The 26,449-nt window shown below is 51.1% G+C and overlaps 1 protein-coding gene across 2 annotated transcripts in view; it reads right to left on the bottom strand.

Moving 5' to 3' along the window:
• CAPZB (capping actin protein of muscle Z-line subunit beta) overlaps positions 1-26,449 on the bottom strand; it is a 128,692-nt gene that overhangs the window by 54,233 nt on the left and 48,010 nt on the right. For both annotated transcript variants that reach the window (XM_032392363.1, XM_032392374.1), the window contains exon 2: positions 15,981-16,070. In XM_032392363.1, the coding sequence (XP_032248254.1) occupies positions 15,981-16,070 (90 nt within the window). The remainder of the gene's footprint in view (positions 1-15,980; positions 16,071-26,449) is intronic.

Below are 26,449 nucleotides of genomic sequence, written 5' to 3'. Positions count from 1 at the left end.
GCATTTCTCATGGACTTAAACGTCCTGCACATGGACAGAAGATCTGTAATAAAACAGAAAAATGATATCCCCCAGCTCCATCCAGGGGGGAACACTTGCCCATTTGACTCCCAAGTGGCGAAGGAGGCGGCAGCGGTTTTCCCCACACTGCCAACACCCATGTCGCTACTCTTGTTTCTGGGACATCGTGATGTCTGAGGCAGCACTGCGGCAAGTCTTAAACAGGGGCTTTAGCTCTACTCTGCAGGATACCCTGTGCCCCTTGGAAGTTATGAGAAGTTCCCAAGTCTAAGAAAGGTTCAGAAACAAAGGCAGAGCCTCTGCGCCCCTCTTCTCTGCCAAAACCTAAGAGCTAAGAGCTCAGGAAAAACAGGAATCGGGGAGCCAACTCTGGGTTCCTCCGGGAGGAGCAGCTGTTACCACCCGGAGCCGTGAGGGAGACACCAGGTGACAGAGCGCCTGAGAGCTCTGATTTGGAAAGCCCGAGGTCCCGTGAGATCAGACGGGACAAAGGCGGGTGGTACTGACCGTCCCATAAAGCCCTCAGTGTCAACAGAGCCAGCAAGGCTTCCCAGGAAAGAACTGATGGCGGCTCTTCCAGAGGCAGGCAGGCAGGCCTGTGGAGCAATTTAGGGAAGAGGCACGTTTCCTGGCTCTAATCTTAAAATCTCAATCAATCCATCAATCGCTGTCTCTTCCGTTATGAGCTAGGAAGTCTGAGTAGCGACTAACAGCTGATCCTCAGTGAGACCGGAGCGTGCACCCATCACCTGCTTCTTGGCAAGGACTCGTGAGGCTTGAGCCAATGGCCAAAGCTTACAAGGCATCAACTCACGGATCCTAATCTGGACAGAAACACACGCTCCTACTCTTTGTCCAGCTAGCTCCCTTCCTATCACCCTGGCTCAGGCTTCACCTACTCCAAGAAGCTTTCCCTGAAACCCACCACCAAGGGTGGGCTTGGTGCCCCTCATGCTGCTTCCATAGCTCCGTGCTCCTCTCCACTGGAAGCCTTGTATTACATCTCTCTGGCTATCTGGCTCCCCCATGCCTGTGGGCTCTTCAGACACAAATACCTTACTTACCACTCTGACCCATCAGCACAGGCTCTAGCGCTCACGAGGGGCCTGAGCAAGCCTTCACTGGGTGTCCATTTGTGCCAACACTGGGGATACAAAGCTCAACAGAGCAGACAAGATCCCTACCCTCAGAGAGCTTGGTGGGCAGTGAGAGTCACATAATTAATCCAACCGAGAGTAGAGGGGAGTACCATGGCTGCAGTGACCAAGGGACAGGGTGGGGGGATGAGGTCCAAGCAGAGGTCTGAGAGATCAGCAGAGCTGGTGTGGAGAGGTGTTCCCAGGAAAGAGGACAGCACATACCAAGATCCAACAATACCGGGCACAGGACTTTTGGGAAACCCTAGCAGATCAGTATGGTTGGAGTGGAAGGGCCTTGGGGGAGGGAGGAGGGATGGGCAGGGCTCCAAATCAAGAGTTCTATTAAACCCAGAATGTTCTCTGGGCTTGATCCTGATGACACGTGGAGTCAGGGCAGTGGAGGGTCATGATGAAAACTGCATTTTGGAAAGGTTACTCTGGCTGCTGAAGAGTGAGATGGGGTGGGTGGGGGACTATAGGCAGGGAGGTCCAGAGGCTGTTAGAATAATCCAGTAACCCAGGGGCAATAAATGTCCACCGAACTGCCCTAAATGATAAACATGGCTTTGGCCAACAGGCTGGATGGGGGTGAGCGGCACTCCTTAGAAGCGACTACCCTGGAACCATGTCTCTGCCGGCCTCCAGCCAGCCCGAGCTGCACCCAGTGCTCCTGGGGCCTGCCTCTGTCCTGGACTCTTCCACGAGCCACATACCCTGCCTCCTGCCTTCGCTGCCAAGACCCGAGAGGTCAAGTACTAGAGGGGAGGGCATTCAAGCCCCTCGTCACTGTGAGTGGGTCTGGCACGCCCCACGGCCCCGCTCCGCGCTGGAAGGCAGCACCACCTCCCCGAGCCCGATCAGAAAGCACTCGCCCGCCGCCTGCCACACAAGAAAACGCAGGGCGCTCTGACGAGGGGCATCCTTAGAAGGACAGCCGATGGGCCAGCTGCCCCAGTTCCCGTTTCTGTCCTGCACTCGCGCCTTGCTGTCACAGAAGCCCGCGCTCCGTCACGGCAGCTGACGCGACCCATGGAGCGCTCCTCACGTGCACCCCGCGATGCCCCAGCACGCCCCCTTAATCCTCCCACCTGCCCTCTGAGAGTGAGGTGAAGTCACAACTCCTTGCACTGTACCCACAAAACGGAGGCACAGAGAGCCGAAGCGGCTTCCACAAGATCACCTAGGTCCCTAGGGGGTGCCACACCCGGGGGACTCTCAGTTTGCTGCCCCTCTGTGCCCTGCCCCTGCTGGGGCCACCAGCGCCGACCCCATGGGGCTGAGGCCTCCTGAGTGATGTTTCAGCTTCTCAAGGCATCTCTGCCCCCTTTCCTCTCCCTCCTCAGACTACATGGCTTAGAAGGTCTAGAGGGAGAGCCCCCCATCTCAGAGCTTGGGACAGCTGGGTTTACTGGCCAGTCCAGCTACTACTTATTTAGCACCAACGATGTGGCCAGGCACCATGTGGACCTTGGGGATACGGAGGAGCAGTACTACATTCCACAGGTGCTTTGGACCCAGAGGGCCCCTGGGCGCGAACAGTGCAGAATCATGAGGCAGTGCTTTGGCCCACAGAGTGAGGCAGCCTGGACGTGGGGCTTCCAGCAGGTCAATGAAACAAGGCGTGCAAATGCTGGGGAAGGAGCAGTAAGCGACTTTCCAGGGCCCAACGCACATCCCTCACTCCCTCCTTACACTCGGCGTGGTCAGAAGGAGGGGAAATCCACTTGTAGGAAGAATAATCATTTCCAGCCTGGGGCAAATCTCCTAAAGGGTTTTGTTCTGAACCCAGACTGTTATTTTAGCTTCCAGTCAGTAGTAATTAAGTGTGCCTACACATTCCAGAAAAAGGAGAGAGGGAGATTAACGATAATTAAATCTCTTCTGTATTTGGCCCCGAATCTCTCCTCGAGTGGCCTGCCGTCAAGATACTTATGGCCTGCATCTGACACAACTCCTACCAGCACCATCTGTAACATCAATTCGGGTCCTGGCGTGAAGGTTTCAATTACACACGAGGTAACAGCCCCCCCAGGACCCGAGAGTCTGGAGTTTCACAAGTGCCGTCCTTCCCGGTTCTCCTGCACACAACACATCCAGAATCTGGTCGGGGATCATTTGCAGAGGGGAGGGCACAGGGACAGCCCCTTTGCGAGGCCTCTCAAAGGCAGGTTCTGCGCCTGTTGTGATTGACAGGGTCTCTAATGAACCTTAATTGTGAGCGCAACAGGCCCAGGAAGGCAGCAACAGATGTGGCAACACGGCAACCGCAAACCGCCTGACTAATGAATAAGAAGTGTCCCCCCTGATGAGGGCCAGTGACCCAAAAAAGGAGGGTGGAATCATTCTTCACCCCTGCACCTTTTCTAGAGCACTGACTCCTTAATGCAAGCAATGGGAAGCCTCTCGGGGGCTGGAAGGAACCTGCCTCCGCCCTCCAAACAGAAAGAGACCAGGCAGCAGCGCTACTTGGTGGCGGCATGCGGACCTGGGGTCCCGTGATCACCACCAAGGCCACCTCCACCAGCATTTCATCTCTAACAATGGAAGGCTAGAACAGGCTGTCCTTTCAACGTGGGAAGGGGAAAGTTCCACTCTGCGAAGACTGAATAACCTCTTGCGGGTGCTAAAGACTGTGACGATATCTGCATTCAGAGGTCAGCCAGGGACCTGCAGTGACAAGGAGGAAGCTATTCCTGGAGAAGCCGTGGGCACAGACAGCATGGCAGGAGGAAACTGGGCATCTGAGTCTGATGGACCTGGGGTTGATCCTGACCCTGCTACTTACTAATGAGCTGTGAGGCTCTGAACAACTTATTAAGCCTCTCTGTTTCCTCATCTGTAAGATGTGGTGTGTGCTCTAAAGAAACTAAATATGTGAAGGGTCAAGAAAAGTCTTTGGCAGCTGAAAACCAGGCAACCAGCAGTTTTCATTCATTTGCACGACGGCTGCATCAGACTTAGGGCAAGAACCCCACCGTAGACAGCTACCTATTTTAAGCCAAGTACCGTGCTAGAAGCTTTACACACACCATCTCTAGTTTTCAAGGGCAGTGACATCAGACCCACCCCCCGAGGTGAAGAAGCCGTGGTTCAGAAGTCACCCAGCTCAGACACGGTGAAGACGAGAGCTCAGCCCAGCGGGGCCTTCCGGTTTCCCGGCGCTCACCGGTATTGGGTCTGGTGCTCCGGACATTATCAGGCACCCAGTGTCAGACTCACAGGCATCCCAACGCTTCCCAGCCAAGAACTTTACAGGTGCTCCATCTCCAAGCAAACTAAAACATACTAAAATACTTCTGTAGCCTGACACCTAAAGGGTATATGGAGAGCGGGGAGATCATTAAATAATCAGTCTGTGTCCAAGGCAATGTGCAGAATAGATGGGCACTCTGCCGCAAGCCCAGCCCGAACATCCACGCCGTGGCCAGTGGCCCCTCACAGGCATATTTCTGCAGCGGGGCAAGAACAGGTGGTCGCGGGCGAGGTGCTAACATAGCCTCCCCACCATGAGAAATAGACTCGGGAGAGGCTGAAGGGGAAGAGCCAGGGGATGGGGAGGCCCCCTGCTGGGTGACTGGAGGCGCTGCAGACGTGGACGTGGGGGCTGGTCCTCAAGCTGGGGAGGGGGTGCCTGGGGGTCACACTGGCAGTGCGGAGGTGGGGATTAGAGACGGAGGTTCAGGCTGGGACAAGACAGCAGCAATCCTGATGGGATGGAAGGAGGCGGAGGCACAGAGAGCAATCAACTGGACTACAGAGTGGGGTCCTGAGGGTTCCAGGTCCTAGGTGGCCTGTCCTGGATGACATCCATGTGCCTGTGTGGCACCTGTGGATGGCTGAAGTGAAGGCGACAAGCTCGAGTGAGCAAGGAGGCTGCGGGATCCACTGCCTGGTCCTTGGACAGATCCCGCCCCCGACCTGTCCCACCATGCAGCCACTTTGTTTAGCTCCCCCACCAGGGCTTCCAAAGGCCTCTGAGCATTATGAATTCAGGGAGCTGAAGCAGGGAGCAGAGTGCCCGCCAAAGTCCCCAGGGAGAGGAGAGGACACACAGGCCGGGAGCCCCCTCTGCCAGGATGGGATGAGAGGCAGGACACTCCATCACCCCACTCTGCGGAATGAGCTGTCAAGCTGTCTGTCCTTCCTGGCCACGACACCGGTCTCGGACCTCCTCTGCTGGCCCTGGGGTCGAGGGTGATGGCATCTCCCTGCATCTCCCTGCTTTCCATCCCGTCAGAGGCATGCCCACTGTCAGAGTTCACAGAAGGCAGGAAAATGGTTTTCAGGACCATCTCAGATGCCTCAGTGGAGGGCCTCCTCACCGCCTCCTTGCCAGGTTAAATACACCAAGTCCCTGCACTGGCGCACTGGGCTCTAACCCCTCGTGAGAGTCAGGACTGGGACTGTCCACCTGTGCAAACACGGGAAGGCTGCCAGAACCCAGGGTTACAACAGGTCCTGGAAAGCCAGCGAAGGTAATAAAGGAATCAGCCAGCATTTACTAAGCACCTGTCATGCACGTCGGCACATGATGTACATCCTCACACCCTCCCAAGTGCTCCAGGAATGGGGTTTTCTTACCCCCGTCTCGTATGCTGGAGCAAACTCTGGAGGTGAAGCGACCTGCCTGTGCTCTCAAAGCTGGAAGGTGACTGATCGGGATTCAAGTCCCCGTCAGCCTCGATCCACCTACGGAAGTAAGCTGCAGAAGCGATGGAGCCCCACCCCGGGGCGGGGGGGCATCTGCCAGAGGCCCCCATCTGCTCGGCTCTCTCTACATTTTTACCGTACACAGCAAGTTATTCGGTCACAGACCTGACAGAAATCAATGCCGCTTCTGCCAGCAAAAGGGGATCCTGAAAGGAGGGACCTCAACACAACGGTATCCACGGCGATGGGACCCAGGTTCTGAGAATGTGACCATCTGGCCCTCACTTCACAGACCCAGAGACACCTGCCGATCACAAAGAAGTTAGCAGCAGACCCACCACTACAACCCGAGTCCCTGGCCTCAGGTAAGATTTGCTTAATGTCACAGTGCTTCCTTCCTACCTTCCTATTTCCCCCACTACAGAAGGAGCTGTAAGTTCTTCTTCAAACAGAGAACTATTTGAAGAAACCACAAGGAAAGCTACGTTCTTTATACGCCGTTTTACCTAACAATTACAAAAATTGTAAACTTGGCTAACATCACACGGCCACTGCCAAAAAGGGTCTAAAATCCAGGTCATTTGATATGCAGGTTATAAACCCTTCTAGGAAACCAATGTTTTCCAAAGTGGATTCCAAGAAAGTGAGTTAGAGAAAGGCTAGGTTCAAGGAAATGTTGTTTTTAACTGCAGGATTTCCCAGAACCTTTAATAAGACAACATGGATGGCAAAGCTCCTAGATGGCAGAGTGGGCCATGTTCCCCCTATTGCTCACGGTCTTTGTTGAAGAGGCTCAACTAAGGTGAGCTGACCAATTTCACGACAGTCAGGCAACATGCAGGTTGCATCCAGAAGAAATTCGATCCATCCACTGAGCAGAAAGCCAGGTCATCCGTGAAGGCCACTTTTCCAGCCATCCTATCCTGTTTCATTTTGCACTCCTCAGAGAAGGACACAGAGGATGTGTAAGAGACATCTGCCCTGCTCCCTCTGTGACTCACCTATGTACCTGGCTCTCTGTCCTAACAAAGTATTCCCACTTTTCTTACTAGTGGAGGCGTCCACACACAGCAGCTGGGAACTCTGGACTTGGACTGCCTGGGTGCAAAGCTTGGCTCCACCACGGCCACCTGGTGACCTTGGCCAAGATGCCCAGGCCCCTGCTGCCACTTTTTTTTTTTTTTTTTTTAAGATTTTATTTATTTATTTGACAGAGAGACACACAGCAAGAGAGGGAACACAAGCAGGGGGAGTGGGAGAGGGAGAAGCAGGCTCCCCGCGGAGCAGGGAGCCCGATGCGGAGCTCGATCCCAGGACCCCGGGATCATGACCCGAGCCAAAGGCAGACGCTCAACGACTGAGCCACCCAGGCGCCCCTGCTGCTGCTTCTGTCCAATGGGAACCACAGTGACAGCCTCAGAAGGCGCTTTCTCAAGATTTAGGGAGGAACATTCACTGTGGCAAAAGTGACAAACACTTTTCAGAGTTTGTTCTCAGTCCTTTCATTTAATTTTATTTCAGCCTTTAAGTTAAAATTGCAGGTGATCATAAGCCATCCTTTTGGCTTTAGTTTCTACGCCTTAGGAACAAGGCCTCCCCCACCTCAGCACCAAATACCGTTGAGGCTTCCCTCTGCTTCTTGCCTGTCCACTTCAGGTTAGTCCGGGAGCGGATGAGCACGGGCCGGGCAAGAAATTCTTAGCTTGTCTGCCTTCAACGTCTTTAGTTGTTTCAGCAATCTGATCGAACAATCCATTGTTTCTTCCCATCGAAACATGAATGTCACTTATAATACATGCTGAGCGCCTCCGTGAGGGGGCCCGGTGCTGAGCGGGCCGACTCCGCTCGCTCCTGCCTCTCGGGTCTGAGCTCGGGGAGCCCATGCCCAGCTGCTCCCGCAGTCCTGCGGCCGCCAACGGGATCCTGCCCTCCCACCCCAGGTGCCTTAACTGGGTTGTGTGCTGATGCTGGTACATTTGATTTAAAGGTAGTCACCTTCCTGACCCATCCCTTTAACTCTTGCAGTGCAAGAACGAACTTGCTCTTCCTAAAATTTCTAGATTTGCTTTATTAACTGAAAGAAGAAATAGTGGCCTGCTACTTGTGTTCGGACAGAACGCTCTTTTAAAGAGCACCCCCTGCCCAAACACACACACAGGGCACAGTGTGTGCGTGTGCGTGGGTGGGTGGGTGCGCGCACGTGCTGAGGGTCAGTTACTGAGGGTTTCACTCCGCATCACTATTCCCACTGAGTCCACGGCTCCCAACAGCAGGCCAAGCAGAATCAGGTAGCTCTGATGGAGCTTGCAACCGAAAGAGGCAGGAAGAGAAGTTTACGGAGGCTTTTCTCCTGAGGCACTTACAAGTTCCATGGCCACTAGCCTGCCCTCATCACAAATTTCTTTTACAGTTTCACCTGAAAAGATCATTTTAGCAGGACATAGAAGAAATGACATACTATCAGGTTTTCATCCTTAAGACTGTAATCCAGTGGACAGTACGCCGAAGCAACAGCTGGGCTTGACTTTCCCCTGGTCCCACGTCCGCTGTGGAACATCCTCGCCGTCCTCAGCTATAAAAGGGGAGCTGCCCACTCACCTTACAGAGTGGCTGAGAAGATTAAACCAGGTGACAAAAGTATAATAAAGTGGTCTGTATAAATCAGTGCTTTGACATCTGATGGGTCTCCATTAAAGCTATTTATCCATGTCATTCACTGAAAATGACTTTAGGAAGACTTTAGAATGACTTTCATTCATCCTAAAATGACTTTACGAAGAATGAAAAGAAGGGAGAGTCAAATTCTAAATCTGAGCCCAAACACAAAATTTCTATTTAGAACTTTAGAATTTCCTCGGAAAAACAACAGAAGTGAACTGGATGGCTGACATCTACCGTGACAGCAGACTGCTTTCAAATAACCTAGTTTTGGAGCATTTTGAGCCCCTGGCCATAATGAGTCATCTGCCATTACAGCTCTAGATCTGCTCAGGACCGGCGGACACGTCATTGAGGTCTCCTGGAAACACTCATGGCTCCCCAAGGAACCCGTGCGCACAAAGGAAAGCAAATGCCTCCCCCACCTCCCCCCCCCCCCCCCCCGCCCCCGCACTTTTCTCCTTCATTCACTTGGCTTCAAGTTTTAATTGTCTGGGCTGCTTGCGCAGGAGGCAATCCATCTCATTCTTAATTGGATCAAATGAGGGCCCATTCTTCTGCATATAAGAGAACTCATCAGAATTTCAAATAACTTCCCCAGGGCACATCTATGAGGGAGCAGGTCAGGGGAGGGCACCCCAGGGAGCCCCACTTCCCCTTCCAAGCCAATCATGCCATTCTGTCCTCATTTACAAGGAGGCCGCGCCATTAGGTGGCAGGGTCCTCGCCTCCGCAACAGGCTGGGGTCATGCAGGGCCATCTTGCTCTGGAGAGGCAGCCCTGGGCGGGGAATAGGGGGCCAGTTCAGCACCTCGGTCCAGGGGCTGCTTTCTCCCCTCCCTAGCTTTTAGTCCCCACAGCTGCAGTCCATTCAAAGAGCAAAAACACTTGCATGAAAAGGCTCACCACAACTTTCCGAGGAATGGAGTTCATTAAAATACTGCTGGAGGCCCTTGGCTGGAATGCTTTTCCCCTTGTAAAATGGGAACTGCAGCTCAGTGTCGCCTGCAGGGAAGCTCAGGATACTCTCAGAAACATCAGTGCAACAGAGACTGTGCAGAGGCTTTTGCATAATTACCAATTATTCGATCCATTCCCTGCTCCTGCTCCAGAGACAATATCCGGCCTGGGAGAGAAAACTTCCCCGCAGACTCTGGGCAGACCTGAGGACCAGGACGAACGGGGAGAATGGAAGCCGGAAGCCAAGTGCCCCCACCCGACATTAACTTCCCTCACTACCAGCGAATGGGGTCTGGCACAGGGCTCCAAAACCACCATGCACCAGCCCCAGCCCATGCGTCCATGGTGTGTCAGTGGGGGACCCCTGACCCACAGCTCAGCTCGTGGGTGCCCAGCGGGGGGAAGATGACGCCCAGCTGGGAGGCCCACTCACCAAGCCTCAGGCGGGAAAAGGCCAACTTCCCTGAGCCTCAACTCGACTTAAGGCTTCAGTGCAGAAAGCATTCTTTTTATATTAAAATGTCTTACATGTGGGCATGTTGCACACTGAAATGTAATTATTTAAAGAGAAGAAACATAAAATTCTCTACTCCAGGCAGCCACTTTGGGATTTGCCCCCCAAACTCCAAAGATGGGTATTTGCTCGACTGTCAGGAATGCTCTGGCAGAATAACCTGGGGAACAGAGAGGCCAGATAAAGGTGGCCAGCAGAGTCAGGGGAGAGGGCAGACACTCACTGCTGGTTGGGCACAACCATTAAAGAGCTTGGACCACCTTCACTCAAAAGTAAAGACAAACAAATGTGCCGGCAGGGTATCTGCTTGGTAGACACCGAGTGCCAAGCTGGCCTTGGCCAAGTCTTCCTTCTTCTGGAAGTCTTCCCTAAAGTCTCCACTAAATGCCAGCTCTATGGAGCCAGGCCTTTCATCTTGTATCGCCAGCACCTGGAAGAGCATTTGACCAACAGTGGATGTGAAATTCTTCTAGAAAAAGTAACTTTTGACAGCCCTCCTTGGAGCTGATGAGCCAGTGAAGACCAATGGGCTGAGAACCCAGCCAAGGTCATTCTCATCAGGGGTCAAGTTTTAGGATCCTGGCATTTTCTCCTGTGGAAGGAGAACCAAGGAATAAACGCTGCATTTCTTCCCAGGGCTGAGCACAGTGCCTGACTCAGAGTGGGTGCTCAGGAAATGTGGGCTTGAATCCATTAACTTGTCACCCACTTAAGCTAAGACCCCTTTAGAAAGGAGAAGACCGGGGCGCCTGGGTGGCTCAGTCGTTGGGCATCTGCCTTCGGCTCAGGTCATGATCCCAGGGTCCTGGGATCGAGCCCCACATCGGGCTCCCTGCTCCGCGGGAAGCCTGCTTCTCTCTCTCCCACTCCCCCTGCTTGTGTTCCCTCTCTCACTGTGTCTCTGTCAAATAAATAAATAAAATCTAAAAAAAAAAAAAAAAAAAAAATAGAAAGGAGAAGACCTTTTAAATGTCACCTCTGAAACAAAGGAGGAAAAAATGCCAGTGTGAGACCACTTTTAAATGGTGAAGGTTAAGTGGCAAGTCAGGCAGGAAGAAAACACAAGCCTCCTCACTGCTGAGCACAGATAAACTGGATCATCTTGGCCTGCAGGACCCTGTTCCCCACACCCAGCAAGTCTTCATCGTCTGGGGACAGAGCTGAGTTTGGTACTTCATTCCACACAGCTACCACTGGAGAATAATTTCCAGAACTCGTTGGTTCCGCCATTAAAGACTGAAAACTGAGTAACAATGCTTAGCAAAAATCAGACAGGTAACAATATTAATGAACCATTAAATACAATATTCGCCTTCATTTCAGCAATCACAAATGTGTGGAGCTTGGCTCTCCCGGCTGCTTCACGGAGTGCAGGTTCTTGGAGACTTAAAGCTTATCTGCTGGGCCCCCAGTGCCCAAGTACACCCCGTGCACCCCAGCCTTCTGAGCGGTCAGGCCTGAAGAATCGCATGCTCCCTGCAGCCCTCACGCTGCCAAGAGGTCGATGGTTTCTGCAAGCCATTCGAAACACAGGTCCTGCCGAGGCCGGCAGGGCAAAACCCCGCACCCAGCTGGCCCTTTCTATTTTCGGAGGGCAATTCTGGCTGCTACGAAGAAGAGGGATATGCTGCTATGAAAACCGACCACGCTTCTCAGCTCCCCGGTCGAAGCACCTCTAACCCACAGGCCTGGCCAGGATGGTTCAGGGGCTTTCCCAGCTGATGCCCTCTCCCGCGCTTGAGTAAGGTCTGGGGACACCCACAAGCTGGACCTTTGGGTGGCTACAGCACAGAAGAGAGAACGAATTAAAAATGAAACAACTAACGTTTGCAGGCAAAGACTCTCCTGACTGGTTAAACAGATTTAGGGCTATTTTTGGTCTGCTCTTAAAAAGGGCAAAGGACGGATGGCCTGCTGGATGCCAATTTGCAGAAACAAACTCCTTCCTCAGCTCAGGGCTCAAAATACAGCCCAGCCAAGTTTTGGCTATTACTGCCAGTGTGCAGAGTAAAGCCATAGAAGGTCAAAGTGTAGGAAGCCAAGGGAGCATCTAAACATCATATGATTCTTGGCCCACATGGACGAGTGGGTATTTTTGAAATGGCTTAACAACGGATTTCAGCTGGCTTCACTCTAGTACAATGGGATTAATATGTAATAAAATGATGGTCTGGCCATCTGCAAAGGAAGGTCATTTCCCACCAATCCCAGCATGCACCATAATCCCAAGGCAGCAAAAGCTCTGATGCTGGAAAGAAAAGAGAAGAAGGAAAGCTCATCTGGCATGATAAATTGGGCTGCCTTGGCCTGGCTGCCAAGCATACGCCGCATTTCTCTTTCATACGACTCTAACTGGACCGCTGGTGGACCGGATAAATTCCCCTACGGTTCTCTGGCTCCAACATCTAAGCGTGGCCATTCCCTACATGGAGAATGCTGGCAAATCCTAACATTCTTGTCAGTCTTAAAATTGGAGACTTTTCTTGAAAACAACTATCTCCCCTTCATTATTTTAGGCAGGTGAGCATGGGAGGAATGATTCCAATTTGCACCGAGCAGTGCATTCGCTGCTCTGAAAACATCTGACTGATCCCAGATTACGTGAAACAAAGGCCTGGACCCACGGCTCCTAGATGGACCCAGAATGGTGGGAGTTTTCTGCAATCACAGCTCTGGGAAGAAATAAAACTGCGAGTGAACTTCAGAGACCCAGCAGTACACTCAGCATGGACCAGCTCTTGAAAGAAGGACGGAATTCTGCAGACCCAGTTAAAAACAAAACAAAAACCCCCCCCTGTCATTCCCAGGGCAAAGAGAAAAATAGCAGCAACGAAAGGAAAACATTCAAAGAAGTAATTTCTAGGACTGGTCATAGGACCTTGTACAAAACCAGCCCAAACACCCCTCATACACTACGGTGCAGAGCAGGGACCTTGAAGCAAGGCCATTAATCAAAAAGTGGCTTTTGAAGCATGTCAGTAGAGTTTTAACGAGGTGTGCTTTACCAGATCCTAATTCGGCGAAAAGCCATGCCCCATTTCCATTCTGACATTTATCATACTTCAAATTAAAAAATTAATGAGAACACCGATTCCCCAGCCCATTCTGGATGATGGGAATCTACTATGGCCTCCTGTTCAGCCTCAGGAGGTAGAAGGGGCCCAAGGCTGGCCTCCACACAACCTGGCGAGGGGCAGTCGGCGCCTCTCCAGCCCCCCCACGGAGCGATGGACAAAAGTGAACTGCTAATCCCACGTGGCCCGGCTCTGAGGAGGGGCTGTCTTTCAGGTCTCTAGCGCTGCTGCTGTTGTTTTTAATTACAGGAACTCTAAATTATTCTCCATAAAACAGATGTTTTAGTATTTTAGATTACTAATGAATTATTTAACACTTTGCCCCCTAACAGTTCAGACGGACATGTCAGGAAGACACACCGCATTTAATCTGTTGTTCTGGGTGTGAGTCAGTCACGCAAAGGGGCCCAGCAGAGTTACCCCTGCAGAAGGAACTGGGACTCCTGGGGCTGCCTGGCTTCTTCCTGAGAGTCTCAATCATACAAAAGAGGTGAAGTGGTCCTAGGTACATTCAAGGGGGACTGTGAAAACCCGCTGAAGCACTAACACAAACCACCGCGTCCAGCTCAGTCCTGGGCACGCGGCAGGTGCTGGCATCTGTCGGTTGTCGAACCCGCAACCTAGGTCTGCCTCCATCCCCCTCTCCAGCCATGTTCTGCAGAAGACAAAGTTGCAAGGGGAAAGGCAGTGCGTTCTGACGGTAACCTGTGGGCGGCCACATAGCACGTCCCCCCTCAGCGACAGGAACAGTGTGGTACTTCGAGCGGGGCCCAAGGAGCCTCTGCAAACCGCATGCCAGGGCCGACCTGGGGGAGCACCCGCTGTGGGGCTGAGGTGAGAGACAGCTCCTAAGGTTCTCCCTCACTCACCATCAGGGCTGCGGTTTTCCGGCCGGGCCCAAGTACCTGTGCCAGACCCAGCAGAGGCAGCAGCTGAGCGGGTTCCTGTAAAAGCAGCTCTGTGCCCGTCTCCGAGATCAAGACTGACCAGGGGGATCGCAGAGAAAACACACTTCCGTTGCCATAAGAACAAAACAGCCTGTTAAACACCAAGAAGGGTCTCCTGAGAAAAATTCAATCATTTCTTCTCTGTTCGGTTGATTTCCAAAATACAGTAATAGCTAAATTGGCACACTAGGTTTAAACTCAGCCAAGCATGCTTTCATGCTGAGTTTAAAGACAAAGAAGCCTCTGCCGCTGACCCAATTAGGGATCGGATCCCACCATCAGCCTTCGCCCACCTCTGCCACATACGATCAAGCAAAAATCTCCGACCAAGAGAAACGTGAAGCAACACAGCACGCCCCAGGCCGCTGCCCCGTAGGGCTGGGAGTCACACCAGGCCAAGCAAGCAAACCGCACGGCACGGTGCGCTGCGCACCAGGCTCAGCGAGTGGGGGACGGCGACAATAACTACCGCCCCAAGTTCAAGCCCTCCCTCTGACCTGCAAGGACCCCTTGCGACTGTCCAACTGTATATGTCAGGATTTCCCAGCAAAGACTGCTTTCACTCGACAGCCCCCACCTAACCCGCCCCATCCCCCAAGTCACATGCTATACAAAACCAGATCTAACCAATCCCATGTTTGGGCCGATGCTGAAAAACCAGGAGGTCTCACTCAAACTCCAAAAGTTCGGCTTCTCCAGACAAGTCGGAAATCAAGTCACAGAGGATCGTCCTCCCACAGGGCAATGGCGAGCAGCTGGGGCAAAGGGGCCACTGCCCTTCCAGACGGGGCCTGCCACCACAGCCCTCGCCAGCACTCAGTCCGCCGCGGAGGCTGATGGCGCCTCCCTGACTCTGGTTCTCACCCCATTCCGCACACAAGACAGGCTACGCTCTCTTCTTTCACACTCACCTCACACGTTGTCGTGTCAGCCGGGACCCATCACGTCTTTAAGTCTACCTTCCTCCCATCACAAGGGCCTGTGGCTGCCTTTCTCATCAGGGCCACTGACCTCAAGAAACCTCCCCCTCCTCACTTGCGGGGGTGTCACCGGCACAGGCTGGCGCGTTCACCCCCCTCATCCGGCGGTGCCTGTAAGCATGCGTGGTTGTGACGACAAGCCACGGACAGCTGCGAAGTCCTCTCTCTGAATGACACGAGTCTCGGGCAAGAATGCTTCTCCTAGTACCATCGCTCTCAAGTCAGACGGTGGAATGAAGCATCACTACAGCATATGGACACGTTTTCAAACCATTACTGTAAAAGACACCTGGTCACCGAGCCATGGCCGGCAGCGGATCATCACATCCCAGGAGACAGGGGTGCAGCGAACACAACAGAGGACTCAGCACCAGAGCCGGACGCACTGGCCAAATAAGCTAGTAACTCAGTTGGCCTCTTGGGGCCTGATTTTAGTTTATCTTACTTCTTTTCAATATTTTCCATCGCTTTATGGATTTTACTTAAATATTTTGAGACATTTCAAATGGTATTATGGTGCCAGTTAATCTGAGGCATCATTTTGAGAAGTTATTCTGAATTTTAAAAAAATACAGATTTAAAAAATAGATGTGATGAGCTCTTTGACAGCTGACTTTTGTGTTTTGTACTGGTCAAAGAAGTGAAGCCCCGTGAACTATTTTATAGGATAGATTTTGTACTGTCTTGGCTGGAGGGACTTCCACAACAGCAAAGAAACGAAGGAAGCCTGGCACCAGGCACTGCTGAATGCCCACTGTGTGTGTGTGGCCTCTTCCTCCCCGTGCTGAAATGCAAGCTTCTGGAGACTGAAAACATGTAGCTGGGGCAAGGGGACAGAGATCAACTTCTGAGCTCCTTCTTGGACTTTCTTAACCCAGCTGGCTCTGAGAGACAACCGCAGGGAGGACTCTCAGAACTGGGTGGTGGTGGTGGTGGAAGGTTTCTTCTGGGTTTGGAACACCGCATGGAAAAAGGCACACAGAGGCAATCAATTATGAGCCACAGCCCAAACGAAACCATATGAACAAAGCTCGTACCAGGTCGATCAGGTCACTGAGGTTCTTCTCGATTTGCTGTGGAGGCAGGCGCCTCATCAAGTCCAAGGCACAGTCCAGCTGCTGGTCACTCTGTGAGAAGAGAAACAGAAGTGTCTAGGTCATTTTGCCAACAGAAACACTGAAACCCCTTTTTAAAAAGCATCCTTGGGGCACCTGGGTGGCTCAGTCGGTTAAGCATCTGCCTTGGGCTCAGGTCATGATCTCAGGGTCCTAGGATCAAGCCCCTTGTCAAGGGCCTCCTGCTCAGCAGGGAGCCTGCTTCTCCCTCTCCCTTTGTCCTCCCCCACCCCCCAGCTTGTGCTCACTCACTCTCAAATAAATAAAATCTGGGGGAGACAGGGGGAGCGTCCTTGCAGTTTCAGCTTGCCCAGGGTATTCTCCCCCGCCCCCCAGATATTCTAACACCAAGCAGGCCCACAGTGGGCCCTCCAACACCTCCTGGAGAGTGGGGGGACAGGCTCTGTGACAGCACCATCTATCTCACGTGGAGATGTGTGGAAGATACTCAAAGTGGGAAGTGGGCCGGAGTTCCACCCACACCTCAAAGCCTCCTCGGCTTTCCTTTTCCAATTCAGCGGACCACGGGAGATGCAAATGTATTACCTCCTGATCGGCCCTGCGAGGGAGCATGCTCGAGCAGCAAGTTAGGCTTTCTCCTGGACATTCGAGCCAAGTTAGGCTTTGTTCTGGACATTCGAGCCAGGTTCCTTGATGAGCTCCAGGCCAGGGACAAAGCCAGGCAAAGAACAAGTGGCAAGATGCGCACCAAGGTTAAAGTGCTTGTCATTCAACTGAAGCCTGGGACGTGTCCCCAGGTGCCAGTCCCTTGCAAAGGCAACCGAGACCCGGAGCATCTCCGGTGGAAGAGGCGGCTCCAGCTGCAGAGCAGACAAGTGCGGCAAACTGGGGCCACTGCTGCTGCAGGGGCCCAGGAGGATAAAGACCACACTGCGTGCTCCCAGGACTCGCCTCACCGGACATTCAGGATGCAACTATTTACTCAGAGCCACCACGCGCCAGTCATCATCAATATGTGATCAATAATGGAGGCGGGAGGAGGAGGAAGGAACGGAGTGGGGGTAAAGTGAGAGTAAATTCAGTGCCCAGCGGGCTGCGACACAAAAGGCTAGACCTCAGGAGGTATGACAAGAAAGGTGAGTTAAGGTGGCCACGGCAGAGCAGGGAAGACCACGGCACGCCCCCCCTCCCCCCCAGAAGTACAGCTGAGGCAGCCGACAATCCCATCAGAGGCACCGTTCTCACGTGCCCAGACCAATCTCAGAATCTTTAAAAGACCTAAATCAACACGCTAAAGAATCTTCATAAAATATATAAAATAATCCTGGAAATGCCATAATCGACTGTAATGAAAAAGAACCTTTGAATATGACCATCTACACTCCAGGGATATTAACCACAAACAGGCTATGGGACAAGGACCCACTCTGTATTTCACCAAAGAACTAACACATCAAGTTAACTGGAGGCTATTTCATTCCCATGTAACTGACTGGACATACAGAGCAGGCTGTTTTTTATTTTTATTTTTTATTTTTTTTAAAGATTTTATTTATTTATTTGACAGAGAGAGACACTGAGAGAGGGAACACAAGCAGGCAGAGTGGGAGAGGGAGAAGCAGGCTCCCTGCTGAACAGAGAGCCCGATGCGGGGCTCGATCCCAGGACCCTGGGATCATGACCTGAGCCGAAGGCAGATGCTTAACGACTGAGCCACCCAGGCGCCCCTCAGAGCAGGCTGTTTTTTAAAAAGAAACAACAAACCTGCCCCCTGTTGAAGGTGGTTATCAGGGACAATTTATTCTGGGATACACAACAAAGTGGCTACTACCCTACAAAGACACACACACACTCACTCCCCCCAGAAATGGCGTAGCACTTGTTCTGTCTGGTGACACATTCTAGCAACCATGAATTCCCTGCTGGTGCCATGCCTTCTATGCCGGCCGATGCCACGGTGACACGAGTCTGGCCTGCTGGCATGGGAAGACATTCTCACACCCCTTCAAGGGTTGAGGACACAGACAAACTGAGTTGCCATGAGAGAGACTTATATTCGATTTCCAGTCCTGCCATTCATTAACTATAACCTTGGGCAAATTTCTTAACCTCTCCAAGCCTCTATGTATCCATAAAATGGGGACAGTCATAGGGTTGTTGCAATGACTCAGTATCTGTGGCATTCTTAATATATAGTAGTATGTTTTTGGGAGCATTTTCTGTGTATGTGTATAAATACATGTTTTAAATATTTTAAAAACATTTTAAAATATATATATATATATATTACAACATTTGCCCCACTCAACCCAACCCTGAAATCTTTCCTGTTGCTATAAACTGGAGCTCTGTGCTCAAACTCCATAAACAGCTGTGTATCCCCACCCCTACCCCCACAACGGTGCCGGAAGAGAACACCCTAAATGATTCCAAACTAGTTAAAAGATGTAAACTAATGAGCCAAAGACCTAAACATACACCTCCCTAAAGAAGACTTACAGATGGCAAATAAAGAATATGAAAAGATGCTCCACATCATTTGTTACCAGGGAAATGCAAATTAAAGCGACAATGAAATCCCATTATGTACCTATTAGAATGGCCAAAATCCAGGACTCTGATTGCTGACAAGGATGTGGAGCAACGGGAACTCTGACTCACTGCTGGTGGGAACGAAAAATGGTACACAACCAACTTCGAAGACAGTGTGGCAGTTTCTTACAAAACTAAACACAGTCTCACCATACGATCCAGCAACTGCACTCCTTGGTATTTACCCAAAGGAGCGGAAAACTTATTTCCATACAAAAATTGGCACACAAATGTTATAACAGCTTTATTCACAACTGCCAAAACTTGGAAGCAACCAAGATGTCCTTCGGCAGGTAAATGGATAAACAATGTGTGGTCCATCCAGACACTGGAATATTATTCAGCGCTAAAAAGAAATAAGCTATCAAGCATGAAAAGACATGGAGGAACCTTAAATGCACATGACTAAGTGAAAGAAGCCAGTCTGAAGAGGCTACATACTGTATGATTCCAACTATGTGACGTTCTGGAAAAGGCAGAACTATGGAGACAGTCAAAAGATCAGTGGTTGCCAGGGACTGAAGGGGAAGAGGATTTTCAGGACGGTGAAGCTACTCCGCGTGCCACTCTCATGGTGGAGACGCATCATTACACATCTGTCCAAGCCCACAGCCTGCACGACACCAAGAGTGAATCCTAGGGGACACTAAGGAGTGAGTGACTATGATGTGTCGGTGTATGTTCCGCAGCTGTAACGCCCGTGGGGAAGGCTGTTTTTAGTGGGAAGGCCATGCATGTGTGGGGGCAGGGAATATATGGGCACTCTGTACCTTCTGCTCAATTTTCCCGTGAACCAAAAACTAAAAAATCATGTCTATTGAAAAAAAGGTGCGTACTAGTGTTTCTCAACTGGGGTTGAGTCTGCCCTCCCCACAAACCCCCAGGAGACATTTGGCAATGTATGGAGGTATCTTTTGGTTGTCCTCACTGGGGGAGGAAGAGCTACTGGCATTTAATGGGCAGGGACCAGGGATGCTTCTAAACATTCTACAAGGCAGAGGACAGACCCCAACAACCTGGCCCCAAATGCCAGAGTCAAGTCTGAAAACCCTGATTTAAAACACAAATTTGCGGGGGGGGGGGGGGGGGGGTCAGGGGGGGGGGGGGGGGGGGCTCAGTCAGTGAAGCGTCCGACTCTTGGTTTCAGGTCATCATCTCAAGGTCCTGAGATCGAGCCCCACATCGGGCTCCATGCTCTGTGGGGAGTCTACTTGGGATTCTCTCTCTCCCTCCCCCTGCTCACCCATGCTCTCACTCTTTCTAAAATAAATAAATAAATATATATATATATAAATAAATAAACAAACAAAACAAAACACTCATTTTGGGGGCGCCTGGCTGGCTCAGTTGGTGGAGCATGCAACTCTTAATCCCGGGGTTGTGGATTCGAGCCCCACACTGGGTGTAGAGATTACTTTAAAAAAAAATAAAATCTTTTTTTTTTTTTTTTTTAATTTTTAAAAGATTTTATTTATTTGACAGAGAGCGAGAGAGCACAGCAGGGGGAGCAGGAGAGGGAGAAGTAGGCTCCCCGCTGAGCAGGGAGCCCGACGTGGGGCTCGATCCCAGGACCCAGGGATCATGACCTGAGCCGAAGGCAAACGCTCAACAAACTGAGCCAGCCAGGCGCCCCTAAAATCTTTTTAAAAACCAAAAATAAAACAATCATTTTGGGGGACTGCAGATTCCCAGACTCTGATCAAAGCTAAGGCTCCAGAAAACCGCACATTCACAGAAACATTTTATATATAATTCTAATTCAAAGACCACTCATCACCCCTAAAAACTTCTGGTCTTCAGAGATATTCTCAACTGGATATTAATAATAATCTTCCTGAGAACAAAAACAAAATCAGACAGAAGTAAACCTGGCTACACTGAAACCTTCACCCAGAACATACAGGGAGTCAGAGGAGATAAACTAGAAATTGAGCAGTGTATTATCTAGGAAGAGCGAGTCCTAACTTGGCCGGGAAAGATCAACATGAAAAGATATTGTATCCACCTTCCATGGAGCCTGCTCACACGCCCCAAACCAGTATACTGCTCACAGCCTTGCCCCCAAGGGCGCCAGAGGCATAAAGGCTCCCTCCCCCATAGTCCTCTGTCTGAATGGATCTATTTGAGAACACTAAATAAATACTACTGCAAAATGTTCTAACTCCTATTTTGCATTAATCCCAATGAATTCTAATTGGAAATGTTTCTAGGAAACGTTTCTATAAATTCCTAGGGCTAAGGACATCTATCATTAAATTAAGAAATGACTAAACGCTTCCCAGAAGCAAAGCAACATGGTGAAGCTTAATGACAGCTTGTAAAAAGTTAAAATTAGAGTGAACTGGAGCCCTTCACCTGGGAGTCATCCCAAACCCTGAGGGGTCCAGACAGGACACAGCACCGGAGAGTGAAGAAAACACAGATGCTCCAGGACTATGGGCAATAACAGGGGTGACCCCAGAAAGACAGTGATGGAAGGGGTGGGAGGTGGGGGTGGGAGGCGGGGGTGAGATTCCCACCCTGGTTCCTGCCCCTAACAGGCTTTCTATTTATTGTGTGGACAGTCATCCCATAACTAAGGGCTCTCCCTGGGATGGTTCCTTCAAACCCTGAACTGCTCCCGTCTGTAGACCCTTCCTTTGGACAGTGTGCTTCACCAGATCTACCTCCCACGGGTGGTGGTTTCCAGGCTGAAAGGTAAATAGGCAAAGAATGATCCATTTCACTTCACTCTCCAGAGTTCGCTGCCCATTCAATTAGTCATTCAATCATTACTTGAGTGTTTCCTAGGTGACAAGCACTGTTTTTGATACTGAATGGTTTTTGATGCTGAATGGTGAATAAAACAAAGTCCCTGTCTTCAGGAACTTAACGCTGTGGTCAAAATTCATATTAAAAAAAAAAAAATCAAGGAAGAGTCTTTGTTAGGATATCAAAGAATAAGGAGGGGACGGTTACCCCGCTTTAGGCTGGTGAGGCTCTACGGGATCGGGGTAGGTGTTCTGTGTGTGTGTGTGCACTTAAGCATATAAACCAGTTTAGAAAAAGCTTCACTTTCTGCTAGTTTTTCACATGACTTCAAGAAAAAGCACAAAACTGCTTCAATCACCCTACAACAAGTAAAACAACCGTTAAAACAGACTAAAACAGAACAGTTTTTCAGAATAATAAGTTGAATAAAACATTACAGCTTAAAAAATCTCCTAGGGAATTCAGACACCTGCCAGGGTTGTCCATCATTTGCATGCAGTAAAACCCAGCCCTATTAAATGAAGTAGAAGGCATAGACCACTTTGGAAATACTCATCAAACAATTTATTCAGCCCCTAGGCAGAAATGAAAGGACAGGACATGTCCCAACCTGTGATAAAGTCTAATACAGTGAACACACCTATCCACAAAGCGAACAAAGTTACAGTAAAGATGATACTAAGGAGTATAGGAAACCTCAAATGATTTCTCAGGAGAAGAGTACCTGAGCTGGTTATCATTGGCTGCATGCACCCAGGGGTGCACAGACACGAGCGGGGGCGGGGGGGGGGGGCGGCTCTGCAGATGCAGTGGGAGAAACATGCACAGCGAGGCCCACACAGGAGGAAGGTGCGGCCCTGGGAGGTGACCAGGGCCGTGTCTCGAGGGGCCTACAGTCAGGCTGGTTTCCCCGCAAACGGCTCAGAGGGCAGCAGTTTTCTAAGTAGGCTCCAGGCCCAGGCCCAAGACCTCCTGTCTTCCAGCAGTGGTGTCTCCTTTGTAGGTAAGCCTTCTGTGCCATGTTCTCTGGCCTTGAAAACTTTAAAATCTACTTCTTCAGAGGGATTAGGAGCCCCTAAAGATTCTTCCACAGAGGAATGACAGGAACAGCCTTGCGTCTCAGAAGGTTAAACAGATTACATTGTCTGAAAATGGCCATAAGAAGATCTCTCACCCGGCATGCTCCTCTCACAGGGAGTGACTTTGACACTCTTCCCACTGAGAGGTGGAGTCTACGCACCCCCTCCTTGGAAATGGGAGAGCTTTGGCGACTGTTTCTATCGCGACAGAGAACAGCAGATCTGATGATGTGATTTCTGAGGCCAAGCCATAAAAGATGGTTCATTTTCACCCTGCTTGCTGAACACTTGGGCTTGGAGCCCCAAGCTGCAATGTAAACAGTTCGACGGCCCTACAGCGGCCATGCTGTGAGGAAGCCCAACCCAGCCCACACAGGAGAGCCACATGGAGGGATCATGAGAATCTCAGCCAGCCCCCTAGATGCCCCTCTTCCAGCTTCAGCTGTCTGAGTGCAACAGCTCAAGACCCCAAGCCAGAACCACCACCCAAGCAAGCCCTCCTGAATTTCTGGCCCACGGAAAGCACCGGACATAATGATTACTGTTGTTTTAAGTCACTAGGTTCGGGGTGATTGTTAGCTGGCAACAGTAACTGATACAGGAGGATGTCTCTAGTGACTGTGGGAGGACGGTCTGGCCAGAGAGGGGACTGGGGACAGGAGAGCCAGGGCCTTTAAGAGGCAGGACAGGAGGACAGAACTTACTGGAAAGGGGAGGAAGCCCAAGAAGTTGGAGAGGACTCCCGTTTTCTGGCAGGACCCACCTGCTAGAAGGCAGTGTCGAAGCCTCATTAGCGTGCATATGGTTTCCGTGTGCCCTTTTCAAACACACAGCTTATAATTTCAAGGATAAGCGGTAACGCAAACTGCGTGGATTTCTGAGCAGAAGTCCGGCTTGGCCTGGTCTAGTGTCTGGTCGAGGCAGATCTGCACTTAATAGCATCTGTCCAGACATAAACAACCACCCAAAGCTTCAAGGCCTCTACAGTCCGTTCTCCAGTTCATCAAGACCTTCACTCGTTTACATTCCCGAGAGGCTTAGCAAGGGCTTACTTCAGACAGCACAAAGGTAAACTGCGCTGCAGCCCAGGCTGATTTCCCACAATTTATGAAGGCTAACAGAACCAGGGCTTGTCCTGTATGATCTGTGACCCAACAAGCGACTCTGTGTAGAAGCCGAATCTGTTTTCTGCCACGTGGCTCAGGAACGAGTTGTGCTGGGGGTGACATGGGGAAAGAGTCACCAGCCAGCCCAGCCCACAACTCATCTGTAGGTCACTCTGGAAAACTGCACATGTGGGTTAATAAAAAGAACAGTGTTTCTTCCGCTGACTGCCTGCCGCCTGGTTGAATCTTCCGGGAGGGACACGGCGGCGAGGGTCCCGGCTCACCAGACACAAACACAAGCGTCCCCTCTGGCCGACCTTCCCTCCCACGGGAAAGTCCGATACCCTCTATCGAGCGCATCAAAGCCACAGTGAAAGCCCATGTGGCAGATCAAGCCTCCTTCAACTGTCGGGGGTCTGCTGCGTTTCATCACAGCTGGATCCATGTCCTTTTCTAAAAACTGAGGAAAAAACCACACAACACGAAGCAACCATTTTACAGCGAACGATTTGGTGGCAGGGCCCAGGTGACCTTGATCACTCCGGAAACACGGTGACTTTTATAAGTCTCTTCTCTAAAACAATTCTATTAGGATCCCAGGACAGACCTTTCGAGTTCACCTAAGTCCTGCCCTCTCCTCTTACAGATGAATAACGAGGTTCAGAGAAAGTCTGGCAAGGTCACGAGGTCAGTATGTGAGCCCGTATCTTCACAGAGAGGTTTCCTACTGCACTCCAGCTGTCTTTCCACTTCATTCAGTCACTGAGCAACCTGGGGACACAGGGCTGGACTAGTCAGACGTGGTCCCTGCCCTTAGGAATTTGAGACCCACAGAAGAAGGCCTCCAGGAAAAAGGAGCATAAAAGAAGGACGACACCACCCTGCTTAACACAATGAACGACGGACGACGGCCGTGCCACTCCTCCCATGACCACGGAGCAGCAGGGAGCCCCTCCAGGGATAGCCGAGGACCAACTGTTTTAATCCTGAAAGACAGGAAGCCTTCTAAGGTGTTTTATAGGGTCCGTGTGTTTACAAAGAGGACAGAGCAGTGAACACAGTTAAACCATTTCTCACGGGCAGAGGGACACCATTAGGAGCAACCATTCCTGGAACATGGCCCTGTGTCTGCTTTTACATTTTTCTGCTCTTCTCTGCACTACACTTCCTCATCTAATATGTTGCTTCTAATCTACTATGGATGTGGAAACTGGAAACCTATTCTTGTTTTAAAAAGCCAAAACCAAAACCAAATCAACTTTGATGGAAGGAATAAATCGCAGGTTCTTAACTTGGGGTATAGTCACTGCCCCGCAGCTTGTGAGCACGTTGACAGTTTGTGGAGGGGTGTGTTTGTGTGTCTGTGTGAAGGTATGGGCGTGTATGTGTCTGTGTGAGAGAAAGTAGGGGTGTGTGTGTGTGAAGGTAAGGGTATATATGTATGTATGCATGAGACAGAAAGTAGAGGGTGTGTGTGTGTGTGTGTGTGTGTGTGTGTGTGAAGGCAGGGGCGTATATGTACGCATGAGTGTGTGAAGGGGTGTGTGTATGAAGGCAGGTGTGTGTGTACATGCATGCATGAGGGAGAAAGCAGGAGTGTGTGAGGGCAGAGGTGTACACGCATGAAGGCGTGTGTGTGTGTGTGCGCGCACACACGTGTGCACACAGTTTTCCAAGGTTAAGGGTCCACAGCTTTTTCCAAAGAAGTCTAAGACTCTGAGGGCACAGATGTGCTCTAATAACAATAAAAATTCCTCTTCTCCCACTTCACCTGCAGGGTGGAGCTACATCAGTCTCCGCTTAATCCCTTGGAGCCTTGGCGTTTGAAACTTTGAGGCACAAGCTCACGACGCTCCCCACGCCACAGGATGGGCGCGAATGAGGCAGGGTGTCTGGCCCGGCGTCTGCCCCACCAGCTCCCCACAGCCCATCCTCCACAAAGGGCAGGGGTCTTCCCACAGTGTAAAGCATATGGCTTACCTGCTAGGACTTTCACACAACAGTTTGTGGGGACTCAAGGGCCCTTTCCTCCCTGATTTTTTGCTCATTTGACGCAGGTTTTCCATTTAGGCTGCCAGGAGTCTCGAGCAAGGTAGGCGGAGTGTTATTTCCGTTTCCAAGTCATGAAGCACCAACAAAGGAGGGCAGATTCCCGCAACTCCCACCCCACACGCGCCCCCCCCCGCCCTGTTTAGGATGGAGCACAGGGGACCCATGGCTCCCCTAAAGCCAAAAGACAGGAAGAGTGGATCAAATTCCATATTCACCCCAAAAAGACCTTTTTTCTGTTCTGTACTATTCTCTCCCTGCTCGGCTGTCTTTCTGAAGCCCTCTGGCCAGGACAGCACCAAGGAGTATCACCGCCAATCCAGCTTCTCTATATCTACTGCTGTTCCCAAGCCCACCTGAGGCCACTGAAAGCAGACAAATGGAACGGCCCTCAGGGAGTCCCCAGACGACCTTCCACTCCCCACCCAGCAGTGACAATCTCCAGGTGCCGCCCTCCTTGGTACATTAATTCCAGAGCAAAACTTAGCAACCTCCATACAGGCTGTGTGGGATACCACAACGGTCCTCAGCTGATGGCCCCCTTACACGTCCCTTCAGGGAGGGAAAGATCCAAACCCATCACGCTCAGCAGGCGGAGCGCGGGTTAGAAAAAAGGTTCCGGATAACCGATTCAGTGCATATGGTCCCAAAACCTCTAACTGCAGAACACAGAATGGTTTCTCTGCAGGGATCAAAGTTTATCTGGTAAACTTGGTGGAATGGCAAAAATTCTCAACCGAGTCCTGCAGGAGGCCTGAGCGTGGGAGCACATTCTACATGGCTGAGCTCAGCAAGGGGAGGAAGCCCAGGTGCAGCCGCTGTTCCACCGCACCCCCCCGCAGGGCAGAAGCCT

This window comes from Phoca vitulina, unplaced genomic scaffold (assembly GCF_004348235.1).
Source record: "Phoca vitulina isolate PV1807 unplaced genomic scaffold, GSC_HSeal_1.0 scaffold2, whole genome shotgun sequence".
NCBI classification, from domain to species: domain Eukaryota; kingdom Metazoa; phylum Chordata; class Mammalia; order Carnivora; family Phocidae; genus Phoca; species Phoca vitulina.
The sequence above is the reverse complement of the archived record's forward strand: the minus strand, read 5'-3'. Positions and strand labels throughout refer to the sequence as shown.